The sequence below is a fragment of the Crocuta crocuta genome, unplaced genomic scaffold (assembly GCF_008692635.1).
Source record: "Crocuta crocuta isolate KB4526 unplaced genomic scaffold, BGI_CrCroc_1.0 scaffold149, whole genome shotgun sequence".
Lineage (NCBI taxonomy): Eukaryota > Metazoa > Chordata > Mammalia > Carnivora > Hyaenidae > Crocuta > Crocuta crocuta.
Genome location: NW_027551561.1, coordinates 4,583,782 through 4,606,275, shown reverse-complemented (window position 1 = coordinate 4,606,275; position 22,494 = coordinate 4,583,782). Strand labels below are relative to the sequence as shown.

Here is a 22,494-nt window from a genome sequence, read left to right as displayed (position 1 = left end):
GGCCGACCTCGTCGCTGTGCACAGTTCCAGGGGCCATCCACATCGCACAGTGGTGGCCCTGTTCCGTGTTTCTGATGGGTTAGGTCCATCTATGAGGTCAGAAGTGGTGCGGTAAGCAGGTTTGGGTGAGCAAAAGGGATGGGTTGGATTTGAGGTGCATGGAGGTGGAAGAGCCTATGGGGCATCCATGAAGACCTGTAGGCTCAGGTTTGAGGATTAAGAGAGTCTTAACCCAAGGGAGGGATGAGATGGCCCAGGGAGGCAGGCGGCAGGGGGCTGGGACTGTGGGTCTGACTCGCCCACCAGCTAACGGTGTCCCATGTCTGTCTCCCCCACCGCTGCACCCCAGGAGCCAGCGCAGGGCCTGGCCCAGAGGAGCTGTTCAGGGGGTATTTGCTGAAGGAATGAGTGAGTGAATAAGTGAGTCCATGGCTCACTTGGGCCCAACCATGCAGCCCTGAGTTCTTGCTCCTCAGCCACATAAATTCAGAGGCTCACCCAATCCCCTGCCCCTCCGAGGGTGGAGTCCCTTCTCAAGGTCTCCTGAGTTCTCCGGGAAGAGCACGGGTTCGCCTGTCCCTCCCACAGCCCCTTTCAACCTAAGGCATTGCAGGTGGAGAACAGTAGCTCTTTCCTCCCTGGTGCATGGGGCAAAAGCTGGCCAAGTTTTCAGCCCAGCCCTGGCTCTAGGCCCCCCTCCAACGGATGCCCCTGAGCATCCCCACCTCCCACAGTAGCCAGCATCTTTCTGGAAAGATAACCAGCCCTGCCAGATCCAGGTTGCTTACCTTGATTTCTACACCGTAGCCGGGGTAGACGGAGATGTAGTAGAAACAGTCCAGGCCGACATCAGTAGGTGAGCTGGGGGCCGTGGGCGAGTCCAGAGAGCCCTCTGGGCCTGAGAAATTCCGGCTACAAGGGCCTGGGAGGCAGGAGGAAACAAAAGGCTAAGCCCAGCTCTGGTGAAATTGAACCAAGGCTGACCGGTGTGTGTGTGTGTGTGTGTGTGTGTGTGTGTGTGTGTGTGTGTGTGTGTGTGTATGGTGAAGCCCACCTCTTAGGCCATCTATTCCCCTGTTGAAAGAAGGGACCACCTTTTCTTGAGCACCTACTATGTGCAACCTTATCTCAGTTCTCACAATAGCTCATTGAGGTACATCTTCTTATCGCCATTTAACAGACGAGGCTCAGAGAGGTTCAGCAAAATTCCTAGGGTCTGTTGGAGATGCTTCCAGTCAGGATTTGAACCCAGGTCTATCTGGTTCCAATCCACATGCCTCCTGCACGCTGGCCGTTGGTGCCCAAGGGCAAGGCAGGGTGGCACCGTGACAGAGACTGAGGACTTCAGGGGCCCTGCAGTTCCCCCATCCCCATTTCCAGATCTGCAAGCCAGCAGGTAGCTGACCTGGTGGCTGGACGGTGGTGATGGTGGTGGTGATGGTGGTGGTGGTGGTCTCCTCATCGTCCCCTGAAGCTGTAGAGGTGGTGATGGTGCCCTCCATCCCGAGCCCCGTGGTCTGGGACCCGACCTCTGGAGCCCACGGCCTGCCCATGTCTCCAGGACCCTCCTGGGTTGGAGTCCATGCTCTGCTGGGGAGTGTGGTACTGGGCCTTTCCCCTGGGCCTGGGGTGGGCACTGGTAGTAGGGGGGCTGAGACACGAAGCACAGGGGACCCTGACTCCAGGCTCCAGGGTCTTTCCCTGGACTGGGGCTGAGTGGGTGCCGCGGCCATGGCCGGAGTGGGGCTGGTGAAGACAGGGCGGCTGTCCTGGTTGGCCAGGCGGGGAAGGGGACTCGGGGTGAATGGTGCAGGTGGGTCAGGCTGGAAGGGCAGTGCTGGCTTCAGCCCTTCCTCGCCCCCCTCCAGCCCTTCTTGTAGGAATTCCTCGAGCAGCGGGTGGTGATTGAGCAGTTTCAGGGTAGGGGCTGTTGTGACGAAGTGGACGCCTCGCTCAGGCTGCTCAGGTGTGGGGGCCGCTGTCGGTTCCCCATCCGTCTCTTCGATGCCTGGGGCCTGCCCTTCCCCCGTGGTTGGGGCCTCTGAGAAGAGTCCTGAAATAATAACGAATGATCAGAGGTGCCCCCCGGCCCCACAGCGAGCAGCATCTCACCTGGTCCAGATAGTAGGAGATCCGTCTCTCCATTGACAGAGCGCCTTGGGGAGGGTGCTCACTCTTGACAACCAGGAGCTATAGGATTGGAGAGCTGGAAAGGAGGTGATATCACATAGCTCGAGGATGTTTCCCCTCTGATTCCAGAGGTGGACACTGCTAATCATCTATCTTTCCACCGTTTCCTGCTATTCTCAGATTCGACCGCAGAATCCTTCTCAACATAAGACTCCAGACACTTAGGCTTGATACCTCAGACTGACACGACAAATACATATTTGCCATTCCTAACTGGGGCCTTCGTTTTGTAGCTGAGGAAACAGGCCAAAGAGAGGAAATGGGGGCGCCTGGGTGGCTCAGTCGGTTGAGCGGTTGAGCATCCGACTTCGGCTCAGGTCATGATCTCGCGGTCCGTGAGTTCAAGCCCTGCGTCGGGCTCTGTGCTGACAGCTCAGAGCCTGGAGCCTGCTTCGGATTCTGTGTCTCCCCCTCTCTCTGTGCCCCTGCCCTGCGCACTGTCTGTCTGTCTCTCTCTTAAAAATAATAAACATTAAAAAAGAAAAAAGAAAGGACGTGGCTTGCTCTAGGTCACATACCAGTCCGTTGAAGACCTGAGGTAAAGCCCTTAGCAAGAGTCCTATCCTCCACCACAGTCACTTTTCCGCCCAAGATTATAGGGTTTTCAAGTTCATTTTCTGTTCTCAGTGAAGCTGCTGGTCATTAGTTTCAGGAAATGCCTCATATATTTGGGGTTTTGTTTTGGATTCCCTCACGGATGCATGGCATCCTGGGTAGGGTTCCATGAGGTCCTATTTCTCTCATTTCTCAGAAAATCGTTTATGTCTTTTTTTTTTTTTTTTGATCCTTTTAGAACAGTGATGTGAATCGGAAAAGCCAAGATCTAGAGTAAAGCATATGTGGCTTCAAATCCTTCAAATTTGAGGCTGTGTGACCTCAGGCAAATAACCTAAACTCTCTGCAACTGAGTCTACTCATCTGTAAAATGGGGTTTCTTTTTTAGGATTAACGGAGATGATATTACTTCTTTTCCTCATTTGCTATGTCGCTCCAAGTTTCCATTATCTTTCTTATGACACTGGCCAGGGTCCATCTAGGGCAGGGTCTAAAGCAGGGATAGAATGTTTAGCCCTGATCCATGGCAGCCATTATTAGCCAGTTTTGGGAATTTCTTTTTTTTTTTTTAATTTAGTTTTTTTTTGAGAGAAAGAGACAGACAGCGTGAGCAGGGCGGGGTCAGAGAGAGAGGGAGACAGAATCAGAGGCAGGCTCCAGGCTNATTTCTTTTTTTTTTTTTAATATTTTTATTTATTTCTAGGACAGAGAGAGAGAGAGAGAGAGACAGCACGAGCAGGGGAGGGTCAGAGAGAGAGGGAGACACAGACTCTGAAACAGGCTCCAGGCTCTGAGCTGGCAGTCAGCACAGAGCCCGACACGGGGCTCAAACCCACGAACCACGAGATCATGACCTAAGCGAAAGTCGGACGCTCAACCGACTAAGCCACCCAGGCGCCCCAGTTTTGGGTATTTCTTACTGAGCCACATGGGACTTCAGAATCCTTCTCAACATGGTTATCCGGGCAGCCCACTACTAATCAATTAGAAAGGCTATGGAAGATGAAATGTATGTGCTGTTGCTGGTTTGAGGTACAGGTTGCTCTGCTACTGATTATTTTGATTTTTTTCAACTACCTAGCTGGACAGATGATGCATATTCTGCTTGTGGCCCACTAGGCTCTCCAGATCCTTAACTGCCAGGAAAAGGTCAATGGATGCTGGCTCCAGATTCAGCTCACATAGAATTCTGCCAGTTCCGAGAAGGCCAGGAAGATATTCTGGTTCTAACTGCTCTCAAAATGGCTGCATGAGCACTTGAAGGGAAACTCAGCCAGAGCGAGTTAACAGTTTGCAAGGAGAAGGTTGGTTCCTCTGAATGTCTGATGGTGGGGTTGTCATTCCACAGGCTCACACCCTCCCCACGGATTGGCAGGCATGAGGAAGTGGCAGATGGCCTACATTCTGTTCAGGAGCCCATAGCAGCTCTGAAGTGTCAGACGAATGGGAGGAGGGAGGAGACGGGGTAGGGGAGGTAAGTGCAGGTCAGAGGGCTCTCCATGGTTCTGGGTCATGGTGCCCCAAGGCCCTGAGAAAACAGGACCAACCCTTATCTCCTGAGATGGCCACTAAAGCAGCCCATCTGTGCTTTGGCATTCTGTGCCAGACACTGACGACACAACGCCCAAACTAGATGCTCAGCCAGGCCCATACCCTCCAGAGCAGATGGTCTGCCAGTGCCCTGTGTCTTTCATTTGAGTCAGTGACGGAGGGGCCAGGCAGTGCCTATGACATGCCAGGACAGGGCTACTCCCTTTGCCCACCTCCCAGATGCCACACGGTCTTTGTCAGGTGAGCTGAGACTGATTTTAACACGGCACGAGGAAGAGGAGCCCTTCCAATCACGTAGACTGAAGACCAGTGTCCCCTTCCAGGATTGCCCGATAAGAGATGTGGCCCGTGGCTCCCAGGGGAGGTGCCTGTGGGATTCTTGACTGGGAGAGGGAGGGCAAGGAAATCCTGCGTCTCAGGAAGGGACCAAAGCGGGCCCGGCTCCTCCCGCTGGCTGCCAGGTGGGTGCCAGGCAACGGAGCGGAGCTAATGGGCACCTCCCGTCACTGTCGATTGCACTGATTGTGTTATCTGGGGGGACTGAGCACTTGGTTAAATGAGATCGAGATAGCATATCAAACGAGCAAATTGATTCCGTAATCAGCTGCCACTTGGTCCCGGAGGGTGCTACCCACTGTCAGAGAGGGTAAGATAACATTTCTGGGAGACAAGCCATTTCTGGGGAGAGGGCATTATGGAAGCCTGAGGCCCTGTGACCTGTCCCCCCTGCCACCAGGTTCCTGGGGTTCTCTGCCTGGGCTGAGTTCAAAGGTGCAGAGACTTGACAGAGGGAGGGAGTGTGAGGCAGGGGATGGTGAAAGGGGGTGTCAGGGCCCCAGACGCTCAGTCTCATCCGGTACCTGCTGTTTTTCCAGACTCTGAGTCAGGCTGGTCCCAGATCTTGTATTATTGAATTGATACTACAACTCCATGAGAGGGGAGTTACATAGAACCTGAAGCCTAGAGGGGCAGGACCTGCCCAGTAGCACAGTGGTGAAGCTGGGATCTAACCTATGCTGACATGGCTTCAAAGCCTTGGTCTTCCCATGGTACTAGCCTGCCTCACAGGAGGAGAGCTGAGCTACCGAGAGAACTCTCCAGTCAGGTGAGGAAACTAAGGCTCAGAGAAAGAATGGACTTGTCCAAGGTCTGGTGCAGTTTGGAAGTAGAGCCTGGGCCGGAATTTCTGGCATCTGGAGCCTGAGTTGAGCCTGCCCTGGTCTGGACCCTCAGGAAGCCTTCTGCCTGGGACCCAGGGAGCACCCACCCGGTGCCCAAAGCACATCTGAGTCTGGGGCCGAACCCAGAACCCAGTAACCCAGTTTCTCTGGGCAGGGCCCTAGAGTCCCACATATCTGGGTTCAAGGGTCAGCTCTGCCACGGGCAAGTTGCCTCTCGGGGGTTTTTTGTGTTCTCGGGTGTAAAATGGGCACTTGGGAGGGGTTTTATGAGACTTAGGGCTCTAAACTGTAGTTTCTCGACGGAGGTGCTGAGGGAGAGGCCACACCGCCGGAGGCTGGGGGCAGCCCCCACCCACCCCTGCCCCAGCTTCGGTGAGGCAGCCCCAGGGTGGGGAGGAGATGGCCCTGGATGGGGCCTCTCCTCTCTGAGGGAGCACGTTCCCTGTTGGGTGGCGGTGTGTGTGACCCCGAGCATGTCAGCATCCTCATCGGTTAAATGGGGATATTACAGAATGCCTCTAGGCCTGCGTGTAGGTGGTGGACGGGTCCCCCACGATCCCCACGTGACTGCTCCACCTGCTGCCAGAACACAGGAATGCACCCCCGGGGCTGCTCCTCTCTCCTCTCCTCCAGTAGGGACGAAGGGCCGGGGGCCACTTCCTCCAAGAGGGCTGGGTCCGGGAAACACCCGTACCCTCCCCCCCACCTCCGCCTTCACAGCCAGCCCCCCTGCAGACGAGGCCGGAGCTTCCCGGCAGCCCCCGGCCCTGGTGTGGCCCCGCCGTCGCCTGGGCCCTCCCCCCGCATTAGCTCTTAAGCTATGCAAATAGACATCGGAGGGAGCCCTGTTTAAAGTATTTAGACGAAATGAAAAAAGGCTTTCATCGGCACTAATGAGCCATTCAGGATGCCTCCCCGGTGGATTCTCTCCCGCTCCCGCCTCCCGGCCCGCGCCGCCCCCGGGTGGCCCCTCTTGGGATTGGAGGCCCCTCCCCCCACCCCCGAGGCCCAGACTGGGCAGCCTAAGAAAGGGCGCCTGCTCTGCCCCCCTCCTCCGGGGGGCCCAGCTTGGTGAGGTTACAGACAGGAGCCCTGTGCTCTATGCCCCCGGCAGGCGGGCTTGGATTGGAAGGAGGGGTGGGTTGTCTAGCCTCTGGGGAAAGCGAGACGACTGGGGACTTTTCTTCCTAACATCCAACTAGGTGGGTGTTAATTGTCCCTGTCTTATAGATGGGGAAACTGAGGCTCACGGAGGTCCAGGAGGCTGCCGAGGGTTCACAGTGCTGGTGGGCTGTGGAGCTGGAATCAGTCTGTGCGGAGGCAGTGGTGAAGGATGGGGGTCCTCATGTGGTGGCCCCGCCTGGGGGACCTGCTGCAGGGGGCATCAGGCTTCAGACTCTGCCTCGGGGCGGCTGGGCTGCCCCACTGTGGTGCTATTGCAAATCTTTCTGCATCAGACAGCCAGGAAACCTCAGGTTCCGATCCCAAATCTGTGCCTCACGGGCTGTGCGACCTGGGCAAGGGGCTGCCCACTTGGGTCTCTGTTTCTCCATCTGTGGAGTGGGGTCACCTGGGTTTGGTGAGGGCACCTAGGGTCAGGACTGTGCTCACATCTGCCACCCCCGCTGATCCTCTGCAAGGGCAGAAGGGGCCCCATCACTCGGATAGTTCCTGCGGAGGTACCACCAGGCATTCCCCCTCCGGGGCCACAGCTGCTGGCCTCCCAAGGACAGGGACAAGGCCAGCATGGGGAGGGGTACCCAGAGTTCTGAGATGAGGTCAGCCTTGATCCCTACCTTGTGGTAGCACCAGCTCTCAGCTCACTGGGGGGTGGAGCACAACAGCAGGTGGATATAGGGGGAGCCTGGGGATACAGTGGGCAGGGAGCCCACCCCTCTGGGGTCTGGAGGTTAAGCTGGCCCAGCATAAGAATGAGAATTTAATGGGATACATTTATTATCCCATGAAAGTTAATGAGTTTATTCTGGAGGTTCCCTGGCCCCTTTCAAGTTTTAATAGGGGATTAGTAAGGGCCTGGCCCCTGTAGACCCTCATTATCCCAGAGCCCAAGGGAGGGAAAAGGGGTCCTGGGAGTGAGAGGGCCTGGGCCCCCCAGAGCCAGAGCCTGGTCTCTCCATAGTGACAGGGCCACTGGGCCCAGGCCTGTCCCCTGAAGCGAGAGGCCCCAGTTAGAGGCTAGCAGGGCCGTATAAGGCCCCTGAGGCCTGAGGTCCAATTCTAGAGCTTCTGATTCCATGTGCTACTGTAGTAATTATGGCACAGTATCCTCACATCTGAGGTAGGTTTGCTGCTATCTGACTGCTTGTATTGACAGGAAAGGCAATATAAGCCCCATATGACAAATGGGGAAACTGAGGCCCAGAGCTAGGGTGTGCCTTCTGCAAGGTCATCCAGGAGATATGGCAGAGCCTGAATGTGCCCATTCTGTCTCCTGTGGTCTGGAGCCAGGCAGCTGGGGCAGGTAACGCTATGACTCAGTGCTCCCTGTGTGCCCATCATGCACTCAGCACCTTCATGTGTCGCTTTCATCCTCCCCTTACTCTTAAGGTCATTATCCCCAGAAAGATATCCGGGTCCAGAAGGGTTAAGTAACTTATTCAAGGTCACACGGGTGAGGAGCGGCAAGCTGGGACTCGAACCCAGAGCTGGACAGCTCCACAGCTCAGCTCTGTTCACTGTTTTCATTGTTTGGCTCTAGCAACTGGGGCTTCCTGACCATCTCCCCAGCAGCCTGGCGGCTCAGGGTACGGGCAAGGAACTGTCCTGCAGGGCCAGCGGTTGAAGTGGGCACAGAAATACACTCAGAGGGACCAACTCTGTTAGAACAGGTGCCTGCCCCATTTGCTCACTATGCCTTTGTCTCTTCAAACCCTCCCCGTTCTACTAGGCCCAGCTCCTATCCCTCTTCTGGGGGGCCGTCTCTGCTGGCCAGGGGATGACAATGGCTCCCTCTTCTGATCTCCTGCAGTCACTCCTTGTACTACTTGTGTCTGTGGGCAAGAATCCTGCAGGAGACATCTCTCTTCCCATATCTCTGTCCACAAATGCTGACCCCTGGTGCTTGGCACAGAGCAGGATGGGCTCAAGGACTCTGCCTGTTTGCACACTTGGAAGCCTCCCTTCTCCCCAAAGTACCTGGCCCTTGTCCAGCAGGGGTGGGCAGGGGAGGGCGGAGGCGGGCAGGGGTGGGTCCTACAGGGAGAAGATGGGCAGTCAGCCCTTGGCAGTTCCCCAGCACAGCCCCAACTGGCAACTGATAAAGAGCATCTGCCAGCACAAGCTAGTGGGTCCTCCAGCCCCAGACTGTCTCCTCGTTTTCTCTGCTACTGACCCCCTTCCTCCGTCACACCCTCCTACTACCCTCTCTTGGTCAACCCCTGGCAGTCTAGGCAAATCTGGAGTACAAATATGAACGGGAGCACCTCCTATTGGCCAGGCTCCAGGCAAGGAAGACTCTGGACTCGAGAATCTGAGCCCATGTAGCCTTTGTGAACATCTCATCCCTCCCTCATTTTGGCAGGAGGAAACTGAACCCAGAGGGCTTTCCCAGGCCACACAGGGACCTTGGGACACGGCTGGTACTCAGGATGTTGGGGCTCAGAGAGCATCTTGCCCAACTGAAGAATACACTCTTCAGGGTCACCTGGGTGACTCAACTCTTGATTTCAGCTCACGTCATGATCTCACGGTTATGGGACTGAGCCCTGTGTCTGGCTCTGTGCTGAACGTGGGGCCTGCTTGGGATTCTCTCTCTCTCTCTCTCTCTCTCTCTCTCCCTCTCTCTCCCAACCCCCTCCTTTTGCCCTTCTCCACTGCTTGCTCGCTCTCTCTCTCTCTTAAAAAAAAAAAAGAGTAAACCCTCAAAAACCTCTGGGACTGTCTACCATCTGTGGGCATGCCTCCAGGGACAGAGAGTTCACTACTTCCTGAGCTATGAGGGGCAGCTTTGTCTCCCTCCATCCTGGGTTGGGGTGGTAGATAATCCTGGGCTTTGGGATCTCAGGGTTGGGGTCTTCTTGCCAGATGGAAAGAGCATGGGTGGGGGTAGGTAATGGCCAACAGCCAGGAGTCTGCCCACCTGGTCCCGGCGCAGCCCCTAACAGGCTGGGTACCCCTGCCCAAATCACTCCTGAACCCAAGCCTCCATTTCCCCACCAGCAAAATGGGAAAAGTAACTGAGGGCCCTGCCAGCTCTCACCTTCCAGGATCCAGTGAGCCAAAAAGGACTTTGTGAATAAAAACAGGGAATGCTACTGTTGACTGAGAATTTGCCACACGCCTGGCATCATTCTAAGTGCTTTACCAGAATTAACTCCTTCAATTCTCACGATCACCCTATAAGATACGAACTCTAACTATTCCATTTTATAGACGGAGAAACTGGGACCCAGGGAGCACAGTTCCTAAGATGACTAATTTGAGTGTAACAGATTTAAACCCAGTGGTTGTCCACCCCTGAACAGTGCTATCTACAGAACGTTTTGTGATGAGGGCAACATTTTGTATCTGTGTGTCCTGTATGGTAGCCAGTAGCCGCACATGGCGATGCAACACTTGAAACATGGCTTAGGAGATTGAGACACTGAATTTTAAATTTCATTGCATGTTAATGAATTTACATTTAAATAGCCAACAGGTGGTTAATGCTACCATAATGGAAAGTGTACCTCATACCTGACTTTATCTCCTGCAGTCTTCACCGCCTTTCAGAAGGGAAGAGCCTGGAGCAGGGGTCCCACAGGAGAGTGAAGATGGCAGGCATGGCAGTATCTGCTCCCCTCTTTTCAGTCTGGGGTTGGGCAGGGAGAGAAGCCATGGGGCTTCTTTAGATTTTTTATAAAGGCTCAGGAGAATTGACCTGTCATCACTTACCCCTTGGGGAGGAAGAGTGCCACCCACCGGTGATGTTGGCTTCCCAACCTTGGCTGAGCACTGGTGTTCTGAGGGGTGGGGTGTTCCATGCGCAATTTTGGGAGCTCAGGCAGAGCCAGTTTAGGAAGACTTTATAGGTGGCAGAAAGCAAGGAATGCTTGGCCTCACGTGATTTGGCCCAGAGTGGGATTGGGGTGTGTGAAGGTCCGACGACAATGCCTGCTGTGCTTTGTTGACTTGCCAGCACCCTCACTGCCCAGTCAGGAGCACAGCCAGGGAGCTTGGCCCTGCCACTCCCCAGGGCTCCTGGGGCAGCCCCAGGGCAGCTGCCTGCCCTTGAACTGTGGGTAGGGCACCCACAGTTATTGGGTCAGGCATGGACCTCCTGAGGGCTGTCTTTCACCCAGAGAACCAGCTTTTATGCTAGGAATCAATATTTCCCACTTTACAGGAAACTGAGACTGAGAGGCAAAGGAAATCATCCTAGTGCATACAGGAAGAAAGTGGCAAATAAGGGGGTTGAACTGGGTCTACCTGTTCCACAGCCTGGGCTCAAAATTTCTACCGCACCGACTTGCTGCCTCCTGTGAGCATGCGTGTGCCTTTGTGAGCACGTGGGTCTGTGGGTATACATGAATGTGTGCTTGCAAGTCCAAACACACCCACGGGCCACAAGTCATTACCATTCGTCCTAGCCCATGGATGCCACACCCTGGAACCTGGCTTCATACAGCCCTCAAGCCCCCAAAGGCACTAACTTCCAGATGGGTTGTACTTCTCCCCAAGGTGGCTGCTGTGCTTCCTTCTTTTCATTCTGCCCCTTCTTAGACTCTAACCTGGCCCTTTGCAGGGCGATATGGCCTGGACAGCTCCTCTGGCTCTGGGTACATGGGGAGAGGGGGGCAGGGCTCTGGACTATGGTGGGGTCAGTTCTCTTCTCTTCTCCCTACTGCACCTTCCCTCTCTTGAGGCCATGACCAGGGGCCCAGGGTAGAGGGAGCTCCCGGCTAACTGCCATGTTCTCTGCTTTCCAATTTAAAATCTAATATGGTCTTGCCACTGCAGAGCTGGGGGCTGGAGAGGTGATTAATGAGGCCTCTGCTACAGCGTCACCTGCTGCGTGCTCCACCTTCCCCTGCAGCCCTGCATTCCCCTCTCCTGCCTGCCGGCTGGTCCTGGGGACCCGGGGGGCCCTAGGTCTGCCTGCCCGCAGTTCCTGGGGCTGGGCAAGTAGCACAGGAACTGGGGGTGGCCTTGGAGGGGGGACAGTAGAATTGACTCCCACTCCCAGCGGACTAAAAGGAGTGGAAGGAGCAGCCGGGGTCCTTTTGGCATCAACTCCTGCATCAGACTGGTAACTCATCAACTTGCCATACTCCACCCCGATTATGCCAACTCGAAGTAATGTGGCCAGGGCATGAGGAGGGACGTAGTCCTGAGCTGGGTGCTCAGGTCGCCCTGTCCCAGTACTAATGCTCCGATCGCCACCTTGTCAGCAGCAGGATGCATTTCTCTAAAAGAAAAACCTTGGGAATGTTAGCTGGGACGAGGAAAGCTGTAAAGGCAGGAACTGCATTCTCCCTGGAGCCAGTACCAGGGCCAGGTTAACCCAGCCCAGTGGTGAAGTCGGGGAACAGGAGCTGATCTAGAAAGGAGTCCCCTCCATCCTCTGCCCGTGTCCGACTCCAGCCCATACCATGGACAGTTCCTCCCAGACTCTGCTGAAGCCAAGGGAGGCCTGACCTGGCCATAGGGTGCCAGCGCCCCAGAGCAGGTACCTTTCTGAGTCCCAGACCAGCATTCCCGGGATGCTGCCCCTTTCCAGCCCCCATCCTGAAGTTCAAAATCCAACACCATTGAGGTTGCTCCCAGTGCCTGTGTCTGTTTCCCTCTGAGCTGAACTAATAGCACAATAGCCCTAAGATTCTTGGGTCTTTAAGTCAGATGAAGGGGCTTGTTCTGTGCACCACGGTCAAAGTTCCTGATCTTTGTGACTTTTGACCTGTGGCTGCTTTTGTCAGGTGCATCTGAGAGGAGATGGATTGGGAGAGTCGGCTAGGGATGGAGGGCCGCTGAACCCAGACTCCCTGGGCTGCCCTGGTCCTTAATGCTGATGTGGGCTCTGGCCACTCTCTCCCCAGGAAATCACTAGAATTTCTGTTCTCAGCTGTGAAAGCTGAGGAGCCTGGTGAGGCCTTGTCAAAACCCTGACTCCAGCATTAATGTAGCTCTCCAGTGATGGACTGTGTGACCTTGAGCTTATCTTTTTAGAGAGTCTTCAGATGGGTTGGGTGAAGAGGCACAGCCTTGCCTTTATAGGTGGTGCCCAAGCTCAGGAGATGGTGGAGCCTCGTGGACATTGGTAAGGGTAGGGGTGGGGGCTGGCAGCGTGGGGCACTGTGCTCTTCTGATTTACCACTTTCCTTCTGTATGGCACTGGACCCCAGTCTCCTCACCTCCATCTGTTGGTCAGTATTTGTTGAGCACTTGGAGGGCTAGGCTGTGTGTGTGTGCACGCGCATGCAAGTATGTAACTGCATGTGGGTGAGGAGGAAAATGTGCATGTATGTGCATGTTGGGGGTGGGGGGTGGAGGCGTGAGAAAAGTACCCAGGGAGGGATTTAGTGTTTTTGAGCACCTGTGGTGTGCCAGGCTCTGCTGACCTATTCACCTATACTGCCTGATTCATTCTTCCCATCCCACAGTTAAAGAACTAGGATCAGACAGCTGCAGGAAGTGGTCTGGCTGGGCTTGGGCAGCTCACTTAGGGCTATCCTTGCCCTGCGAAGCTCAAGAGACAGACAGAAGGACAGATATGGAACATAGGGCCTCAGAAAGCAAGGGCATCCAGAAGGCAGGCGCCCACTCCGAGTAAACCGGGCTGCCTCCCTGCTTTTGGTCTTCCAGTTCATGCCCTTTGGACTGCTGTATACTAACACCTTCTGGCTGGTGCGAGTTTCCAGAGCAGCTGGGACAGTGATGGGGTGGGACCCAGGAACCCCAAGAATCTGGAGGGCAAGGAGCTCTGGTGGTCTTTCGTAGAGTTGAGATGCAGCAGGGGCCTGAAACACCTTTGGGAAGTGCCAGGGCAGTACCAGAGGTACCTGGAGGGTCACGCCATCCAGGTGTGCTCCCTACACGGAACTGCCCGACACTTTGAGCCCCTCTCTGACTCCAGCTTCTGTGGGGAAGACCTAGGAGCTCTAGCCTTACTTCCAAATGGCTTAGGGAAGAGTCATTGGAGGCCTGAGCTCTGCTCTTAGGAACTTGGAGAGGAGACGGGAAGAGGACAGCCTGGGACCTTCTCCAGGCCCCGGGCAGGTGGGATGGAGCCTAATCTGCCTTAGGGCATGGGGCCTGTACCTCTGGACCAGCCCAGGCACCCCTTGCCTCCACGGCCTTGTAGGACTGAGGGGACAGTACCTCACCACACCCAGCATTCCAGACTGTGAGGTTCCCCAGGCTCAGCCTGTCCTGCCCACTTCCCCAGCAAGTCTGAGTGGGGGAGGGGTGGGGTGCAGAGCTGCTAAAAATAGCAGCAGCAGCTCCAGCTACTAGTCTCCTTGAGGGGGTCAGTGGAGCCCACGACTGGGGAGGAAGGGAGTGGCAGGGCCTGCAGGGACGGGGAGACACCGGCCTCAGCTGGGCTCTGCTGTGCCTACGCCCAGGGCTGCATGCAGTCCCAGGATGCAGGGATAGAAGCCCACAGGTATGCAGGGACATTCGGACACAGACAGCCAGGGAAAGATGGACAAGCTGGCTAGAGATGCACATCTGGCAAGGGTTTCTGCACATCTGGGCCTTTTTTTCTTCCCAAGACCCTCAGGAATACTGGACAGACTCAACTGGCAGTCCCTAACCCTTCAGGCTTCTCCCTTGTCCCAGGCTTGCTTTGACCTCCAAGGAGCTGCCAGGTTGGGTGTATGGAAGCTTTGAGTTGAGAGGGTTAAGTCCTCCTCCCCTGTCCCTTCCAGTCTTGTCTGCTTGAGGCCCAGGGGAGGGCTGGGCCAGTGGGCAGCATCAGGGATACAGGTGCAATGGAGACCGGACTCAGGGCACTTCCCGGGTGACTGGAACCTCAGGAGCACCCCCCCAACCTGAGCAGCACGCGTCTTCCTAGCCTGGCTGCCAGGCCAAGAGGGGGATGGGAAGGAGGTGGCTGGACCCAGGAGGGCAGGGCTAGGGCTTTAGCAGGAAGTGAATGGGAAATGAGGGAGGGGGACAAGGCGAGGCTGGCTAAATAAATGCACTAGGGACCTGTCTCAGGCAAGCCTTGTTTCGTCCCCGCTTCACCCCTTTGCCCGGAGATGCCAGAGGCTCTTCTGTCCTCAAAAGAAGGTGATTCTCTTTCCCCTATTTCCTCTAACTAGCCAGAAATTAGGGCCTCGTGACAGGAGGGGGCTTGCCAGCTGCTGGACCAGATGTTTCAAATCACTAACACATCCCCTTGCAAGATGTAAATGATGTCTAAGCCAGTGTCCATCAGAGCAGCAAGCGAGGGTGAAGGCGCTTAGGAGCACTCTGAATCCAGCCTTCATCCCTCTGCTCTGCTAGTCTCACCTTCCTGGTCAGGCCTGGAGCAGCTAGTGGTCGCTCCCCATCCCTGCCTCAACAGTCCAGCGCTGGGCTGCTCCACGGACAATCTGAAAATCAGCCCCTCCCGGCGCTGGACACCTCTGGCTGTTGGAGGAAGGATTACCACCTCACCCCTAACTCAGGCGGGGCTTTTCGTTTCTTCCAACACTACCCTCTCTCCGATTCCCTTTGATTTCAGTGCTGTTCAGTGAGAGGGGCGGGCCAGACACCATGAATCCCGGAGGAAACTGAGGCAGAGGCAAGTGACACGATTTGTATGAGCCAGCAAGAGCCAGTATTGGGTTTATAATCCTGGGGGTCCTGGCTTCCTGATGAGCACTCTTCTGATTATGTTCCTCCTTAGGGGATGTCCCCTCCTCCCTGAGGCACAAGTTGGCTCTCCATGCTGCCAGATGCCCCCCTCACAGGCTCTGGGACTCCCTAGGCACCTGCTGGCTGATGGGACCCAGGCCAGACACTCAGCAGGTGGCTGCTTGGGGGACAAAGGAGCTGGTGCTCAGCTGCTGTGCTGGGAGTGAAGGCGGGAGAAGCTATGGGGGCTGGGGTGGAGGGGTCTGGTCTAGGAGTGGAGAGAGGCAGGGTCTGCTTCTATGCCTTTAATAAGGAGCAAGCATGCAGGGGGGGTGGTATAAAACAGCATGCAAATGAGCATCTGTGCGGAGGGGGTGCTCAGTGGCTCAGGCACTTTTCACAGGGGCTCTCCAGTTCTGTCTTCCAGCCCAATGACCAGCTGGAAGGAGGATCCTGAGGGTGGAGAGAGGAGCCTGTGGGGAGGGGAGGGGCGGGGGACCAAGGGAGAGGCTGAGGTTGATGCCAGGGTGTCAGGATTCTGGCTGGGACCCGGGGGACTGCCCTGGGGGAGGGGAGAGACCCACTGCTTGCATTCAGCAGCACATATATGACTTGTTGCCAGGGGGGAGCCTGCAACTGCTATGTTTGGGGGCTAGAGGACACCCAGTCCCAGCAAAGTAGGGAAGAGTTGTGCTGGAGGGCACCCCAATGGCCTGGCCCAAGGGTCCCAGAGGCTTACTGGACCCTCAAAGACCAAAAGGCGCAAGCCTTCTTGTCTCAGATGAGAAAGTGACCCAGAGCAGTCCCTGGCTAGGAATCTCCTGTGCTTTCAAAGGCGAGTAGTTGGATCACATAGGTGCTGTTTGGCATCTCATTTGTATCTCATTTGATTAAAATCAGCCAGTCCAGGGCTAACTGGGGAGGCAGCCACAGCTGGGCTTATTAAGAAGGCAACTCCCCCTTCAAATTGGGGTCCTACCTATCAAAGCACCTGTTAGGGGCTGAATAGAGGATTGTTGACTGGAAAATGGATGGCATGGTGAGGGATTGTCAAGCTAAGTTCATAATGGGAGGCATTTCTGTGTTTAGAGGTCAGACAGCACTCCGGGCTGGATGATCAGGAAAAGAGGGGGTGAGAGAACTGAAGTAAGCAGAGGGACACAGGATGGCCTTTGGGAAAAGCAAAAATGGAGAGGCTGGCCCAGACAAGTTACACGCGGCGTCTAGGGTCACCTAGCACTTTCACCCAGTCTCTCCATTGCTCCTCTTCCCACGATTGCTCAGTTTCTTCTCATCTCCTGGCAGAGCCCCTTGTCCCTGCTGGGCCCAGCCAGGACCTCCCACCCCCTCCCCTTCCCGCCAGCCTGCCTGCCAGCAAGGCTGCAGACTCTGCAGCTGGAAACCGGGATTGTTGTTGGAGAAGTGGCAGGTTTGTTTGCTCCAGAGCCCACCGAGAAATCTCAACAATCAATGGCCAACAACACTGCTGGCGGCTGCAGCATCGATCTCCCCTTCCAGGGCTGGCAGCTGGGTGGCAGGTAGGCAGGTGGAGGGAAGCTGGGGCAGGCTTGGCACCCAGCTCTGTCTAGGAGCTGAGCTTCAAGCAAGTTTGGGCTTTCTTGCCAGGGGCGGGGCGGGGGCTGGGCCTGGGTGGGTGTGCTGGGGCCTCCGCAGGGGCTCATGGGGAAGGGAGGGGAAGCCCAGAGGCCAAGACGGGATTGACAGGTCTTGCCATCCACCAAGGCCCCCAAAGGGCGGAAGAATGAGTCACTCAAGGTCACTGACCTCTGGGCCAAGACTTCAAGACTCACTTGACTCCCAGCCTCATGCTCTATCCTGGCTCCACGTGTCAGAATGTTTTATTCCTTGCCACTAAGAACTGAGCAAGATAAGAAGTCCCTAATCTACAGCAGCAAGGACTGAGGGCAGACATTAAGAAGATAAGCTACTGTCATTATCAGAAATGTGCAAGAAGAAAGTTAAGGGCCATTTATGGGTCTGACAACATGGACTTGAACTTGGCCTATAAAATGCAGATAGTAGCTTCTATCTAGAGATGGTATGAGAACTAAATGAGCTAAGGTATATAAAACACTTAGTACAGTGCCGGGCACATAGTTGGTGCCTAAGAAATGTTTGCTGTTCTTGTTGAAGCTATTATTATTATTGTTGTTGTTATTATGATGATGATGGCAGCAATAGTCTCCGGGCTCCTGTGGGCCTGTACTAAAAGCTTTGCCTCAGGCTGGAGGAGTGGACACGATGCCTGCTACAGTCAGGTTTTGCAAAATAGGTAAGCACTTTGGAGTAGCCTTGCTATTTATTGGCTGTGAAGTCCAGGGTCACGGACTTAATCTCTCTGAAACTCCGTTTTCCCACCTGTAAAGTGGGAATAACTAGTCTCTTGTGTTAAATAGAAAAAGTATGTGAAAGGCTGGGCCTGAAGGTTCTCGGGTGACTCCGAGGCCCCCACTTTTCCATGCAAGGACACACTGGGCTCGGAGCTGTTCCCAAGGCTTCCTGTTGGTCCTTCTGAGCTCGGTGAGGATGTCTGAAGCAGAGATGGCTGAGCGGGCTATGGCGAGAAGCCAGGTGACACGGGGTTACCCCTCCCTTGCTTCAGGCTTTAATGTCATACAGGGCATCCCTCTCAGCCATCAGAGGTGGTGGGCAGGTGCTGTGCGTGGGAGTCCAGAAGAGTGGGCTCTGGGCTTCACTCTCTCCCTGTCTACTGTGCAACTCTCATGAATTTATTCAACATGTATTTCATGTCTGTCATGTGCTAGGCACCGTGCCACCGGGGACACAGCAGCAGTGGCACGGAGGGGTGGCTGGAGAGAGGCTTTAGCGTGCTCAGAACGGCCATCAGCATCCCACCCCAAGCCACCTCAGGCTGTCGATGTGACAGCATAATTTGTGGAAGGAAAAAAACTAAGTAAAGGCTATAATTTACAGTTGGGATAATTGGCCAACTGTTAGGAAAAGGAAAAAATCCTAACATACAATCTATGTAAAAATAGTGTGCTTGCTACGCAAAGCGGTCTCAGCTGCCTAGCACCCACCTCTCCTTTCTGACCCTAAGTTTCTTCCAAATAGGAATTCTGGAATTGCCTCACGATAGTCGGGCTGAGCAAGACAGACTAGGTTGCTTGCTTTCTGAGTTCAGAGTTCAGTCTTGCTCCTGGAGAGAAATATCAAGTAAGTATCCAGGCATTCGTGACCCAACAAGATGGGTACCTTGATGAGGGAGACGAGGGGACGGTGGGAGGCCCAAAGAGTCCCTGACCCAGGCTGGAATACAGGTGAGGCTTCCCCTGAGAAACCACATCGTAGATGCCCCATAGATACCTAAGTACTGAAGAATTGCACGAGGCACTAACTAAGGCAAGACCCAAAGCATGAGATGGAGTGAGTCAGCGTGGCCCAGGAGGGGAAAAGAATTTCAGGCAGAAGGAATGGTAAGAGCCCAGAAGCTGTTGAGAATATGGATAGTTTGGGGAACTGATTGGTCTGGCTGGGTGAGTGGGCCTCCTGGCCCTGGCTGGTGCTTCCTGCTGGAATGAGTCTGGAAAGGGCCTTGAAGACCTCCTCCTGCCTTTTCCCCACCTCCCAGCTGCTGACCGCGGCTAACAGCACTCTCTCCCTACTCTCCAGACTCTTACTTCTAGATCTTGGCTCTTTCTCCCTGAGAGCAGACCAGTAAGCTGGGGACCCAGAAATCTGCATGGCTTGACAAGCCCTTGGAGGCCCTGGTATGCTCCCAGGCTTGGCAGCCATCAGTTTGGTGCAACTTTACGTTGAATGCTCCAGAAAGTGGAGACTCAGAGAGGGCAGAGGCATGCTGAGGCCGCACAGGGGGCCTGGCTCTTAACCATCAGGGCTGAGAGGTTCCCTCACTAAAGTAGCCTCTACCTACAGGGTTTTTTTCACATCTTCTTTCTTGTTTGGGGGGTCGGATACCCAGCTCTGACACTTCTGCCCAGGCGGGGGCGCAACATCCCTGAGCGGAGAGCCGNGAGGTGCAAAAGCTCTAATTAAGCCCAGTTTCTAATTAAGCCCTGCCCTGTGTCGCCTCACTCCCCATTATTGTCCCCAAGGCATTTTAAGCTGCCACCCTGCTGAGGAGGCTGGGACTGTCGCCAAGGCCTGCCAAGCCTGATGAGCTTAGACCCATGAGGGGCAAGAAGCCAACCTAGACTTGCCCTCCGGTCCATGGCAGTCTCTGGGTCCTCTGGTCTCCTCAGAAGCCTAGGGGAGCCTCTTGTCTACCATTCTACCCCTGGGGCTCTGAGTGAAATCTAGACTGCCTCCCATGGGGCCTTAGCCCCAGCAGTCACTTCCTGACCCCAAAGTGCCAGGCTTGGGGGGCAGGGAGCAGGGCCTGACTTGCGCCTGGCTGCAGCCCCCAGACTCTGGAAGGCACCGTTAGAATCCTGCACCTACCACGGAGTCTGCAGGAAGCAGCAATTACCATTTTAGGTTAAGGCAGCCCTGTTTGTTAACCCTTTCAGCACTGGGGCTCCTGGAGGCCAAGCCCTCCTCCTTTGCTTCCTCCTCCCAGCCTTGCCTCCAGACATCAGCCCCTAGTTCTCGGCAGAGAGAGAATCGGTCTCCTCCCTCCCTCTTCCTACTACACACTCCATCAGAGTTTAGAGACGGGAAGCATTGGGTCCAAGGTCACACAGCCAGGGAGGCAGCCTCTGTCCCTCGAGACCCAACCCTACCCTGGTCTGTGCCACTTCCACCTTTGCAATCTCCCCAGGCCACATTCACACACGCAGAGTTTAATTAACTTTATTGATATTCAGAAATTAGGAGAATGACTAAAGGTAATTGCTCATTAAAAATCATTAAACTGACACAGCAGGCCCAGGCACACGCCATCCCTCCCGAACTGCCTTCCTCCCACACTGTGGCAGGGCACCAACCTCTGGTCAGGAGGATCACAGGGGCCCACAGTGCCCCTCAAGCCGGAGGCCAGTCTCGCAGTACCAACCACTGTGGGGGTTGGGGGGATAGGGGTTGAACCAGGCCCAGCAAGATCTCACCCTTCCGGTGCACCCCACTTCCTCAGCCTTTGGGGCCTTTGGCTGCTCCTGGGCTGTTCTCAGCTGCATCTCGCCTGGCCTGACTAGAGCTGTGTCCCTCAGCCTTTGTTGTGAGCAATACCCTGGGGGTCAGTCTCGAGGCCACAAGGTTTGGTGCTGCACCGCCTGGCCTGCAAAGTCCCACAGGCCGAGGCCTTTAGTGCTCCAGGCCTGCCTTCTTATGGCTGGAGCCCCCAGGAACTCTGAGATGGCTGATTGCACTGCCGCTCAGTGAGACAAGTCAATGCCCAATGACTAGGACCTCGAAGCCCCATTGAAGATGGAGGGGCATGCCAGGGCTTGCCCTGGTTCAGGTCCTCTTTCTTCAGGCCTGGCACTGCAGGGCTGGTAACTCTTCTCCCTTGGAGAGTGAAAATAAAATCTTCCCCCCCAAGGTGAACTCCTACCCCATAGACCCCTTGGGCAGATGGCCCCACGGGCAATGGAGAGGTCCAGGTGGGCCAGGGAGGGACCCTGGCCAGGGGCACACAGACTTGTGGCCACAGAGTGGACAGATTCTTTCCAATACTTGCACCCACACCCTCAGTGGGATCCCCCAATGCTCAGCCACACCAGCCATCATCCTGGAGACCCGCAGTCTCACTCCAGCCCTGTGGGGAGCTCTCTGGCAGAGGCTGCACCGCACACTAGCGGCCTCACACACTCCTCACACCCGCTCACTGCTGAACCCTCACCCAACATCCAGACCTCCTGAGGTGCAGACGTTCACGGACCCGCCATTCCAGACACCCTGGGCCCTGGTTCACACATTCACACTCGGATCCACACACCCACACATGAGGCTTCAGACACAGGCACTGAGCCCCAGGGGAGGTGTCCAGAACAAGATGTGGCCAGACCCCAAGACAGGTCCTGAACTCCCAGGACATCCTCAGATGGCTGGGCGAGGACACGGGCTTCTTCCCTCCTCTCACTGCCCCGGGCAGGGTGGGCAGGGTGGGGTTTTCAGGAGTCCTTCTCTCTCTACCCCCTGNCAACTAGGTTCTTAGTTCCAGGCGCTGCCCAGAGAGGACCGAAGAGGGAGGCAGCCAGGGGGCCGGACAAGGACACCAGACCCCGTGTGACCCAAACCAGAGGCTCAGAGAGCAGCTTCCACATCCCTGGGGATGCAGAGAGCATAAAACTGGCATCCGGGGGCCCAGCCTGGTCCCCGGCCCCGGCTGCCCTGACCTCCCGATGTGGTCTGAAAAGAAGGAACGAGGAAGTTAAAAACTGCTACCTTCTCCCCACTCCAGACTACGAACCATATACTTTGAGGGACGGCGGGTCCCAACTCGAAGCAAGGTCCTGGTGACCCCAGCAGCAGACCGGCTGCAGTGGAAGAAAGACCTGGACATCTGTAGCTTTGATGAATGCTTGTTTGAGCCGGGGCGGCAGGTTTCGTGGAGACTTGGAAACCTTCCTTCCCCCAGGCACAGAGCCCTTATCCTCTCCCCAACATTCCCTTGCTGCTCACTCCATGGCCAAGCTCCCCTCGACCCGGGACCAATGAAGTTGGGGACCCGACTGCCAGCGGAGGACGGGGGCAGCAGGGTGAGGTCCTCCTGCGACGAGCCTGCGGCCGTGGGGTGGGCGGGGGCTGAGCAGGACAGCAGGCAGGCCCGTTGGGAGGAAGAGCTCTGGGAGTATGCAAGGGGGAGAGTGCAAGAAAGGACTTCGAGGAGGGCGAGTCTCTAGCCCCGGACCTCAGCTGCTGCAGCCCAGGCGAGAGCGAGTAACCGAATATGGGGCCCCGGGCCCCCGAGTTTCTCCCTGGAATTGTACTCTAGGTTCCGACTCCAGCACGGCAGCGCCAAGGCGGAGGGAGGTGAACGACGTCCCAACCCGCGGTCCGGCCGCCATCCGGCTCCGTCCCTCCGCAGTGAGGACGTAAGGTGCCTCGGAACGGGCAGCAAAGTCGAGCGAAGTTTGGCGGGCAGCAGGGGAGGCGGGACCGCGGGCGGCCGGCAGGACCAGCGGGACTCACCGTCCCTTGCCCTCTCCCCCTTCCTGCACGCGCCCCGGCGCTGCTAGACGCCTGGAGAGTGGCGAGTTAGCGCGCGGGTGAGCGCGTGAGTGTGTGCGGGGAGGGGGTGGCGTGATGAATTGCAGCAGAGAAATCCCATTAGATCCGGAGAGATGATTAAAGG

The 22,494-nt window shown here is 55.9% G+C and overlaps 1 protein-coding gene across 4 annotated transcripts in view; it reads right to left on the bottom strand.

Annotated features, from left to right (window-relative positions):
• Positions 1 to 22,494, bottom strand: part of SEZ6 (seizure related 6 homolog) — a 44,775-nt gene that overhangs the window by 21,973 nt on the left and 308 nt on the right. For all 4 annotated transcript variants that reach the window (XM_077749766.1, XM_077749767.1, XM_077749768.1 and 1 more), the window contains exons 2-3: positions 1,406 to 2,053; positions 789 to 922 (exon numbers count right to left, since the gene is read on the bottom strand). In XM_077749766.1, the coding sequence (XP_077605892.1) occupies positions 789 to 922; positions 1,406 to 2,053 (782 nt within the window). The remainder of the gene's footprint in view (positions 1 to 788; positions 923 to 1,405; positions 2,054 to 22,494) is intronic.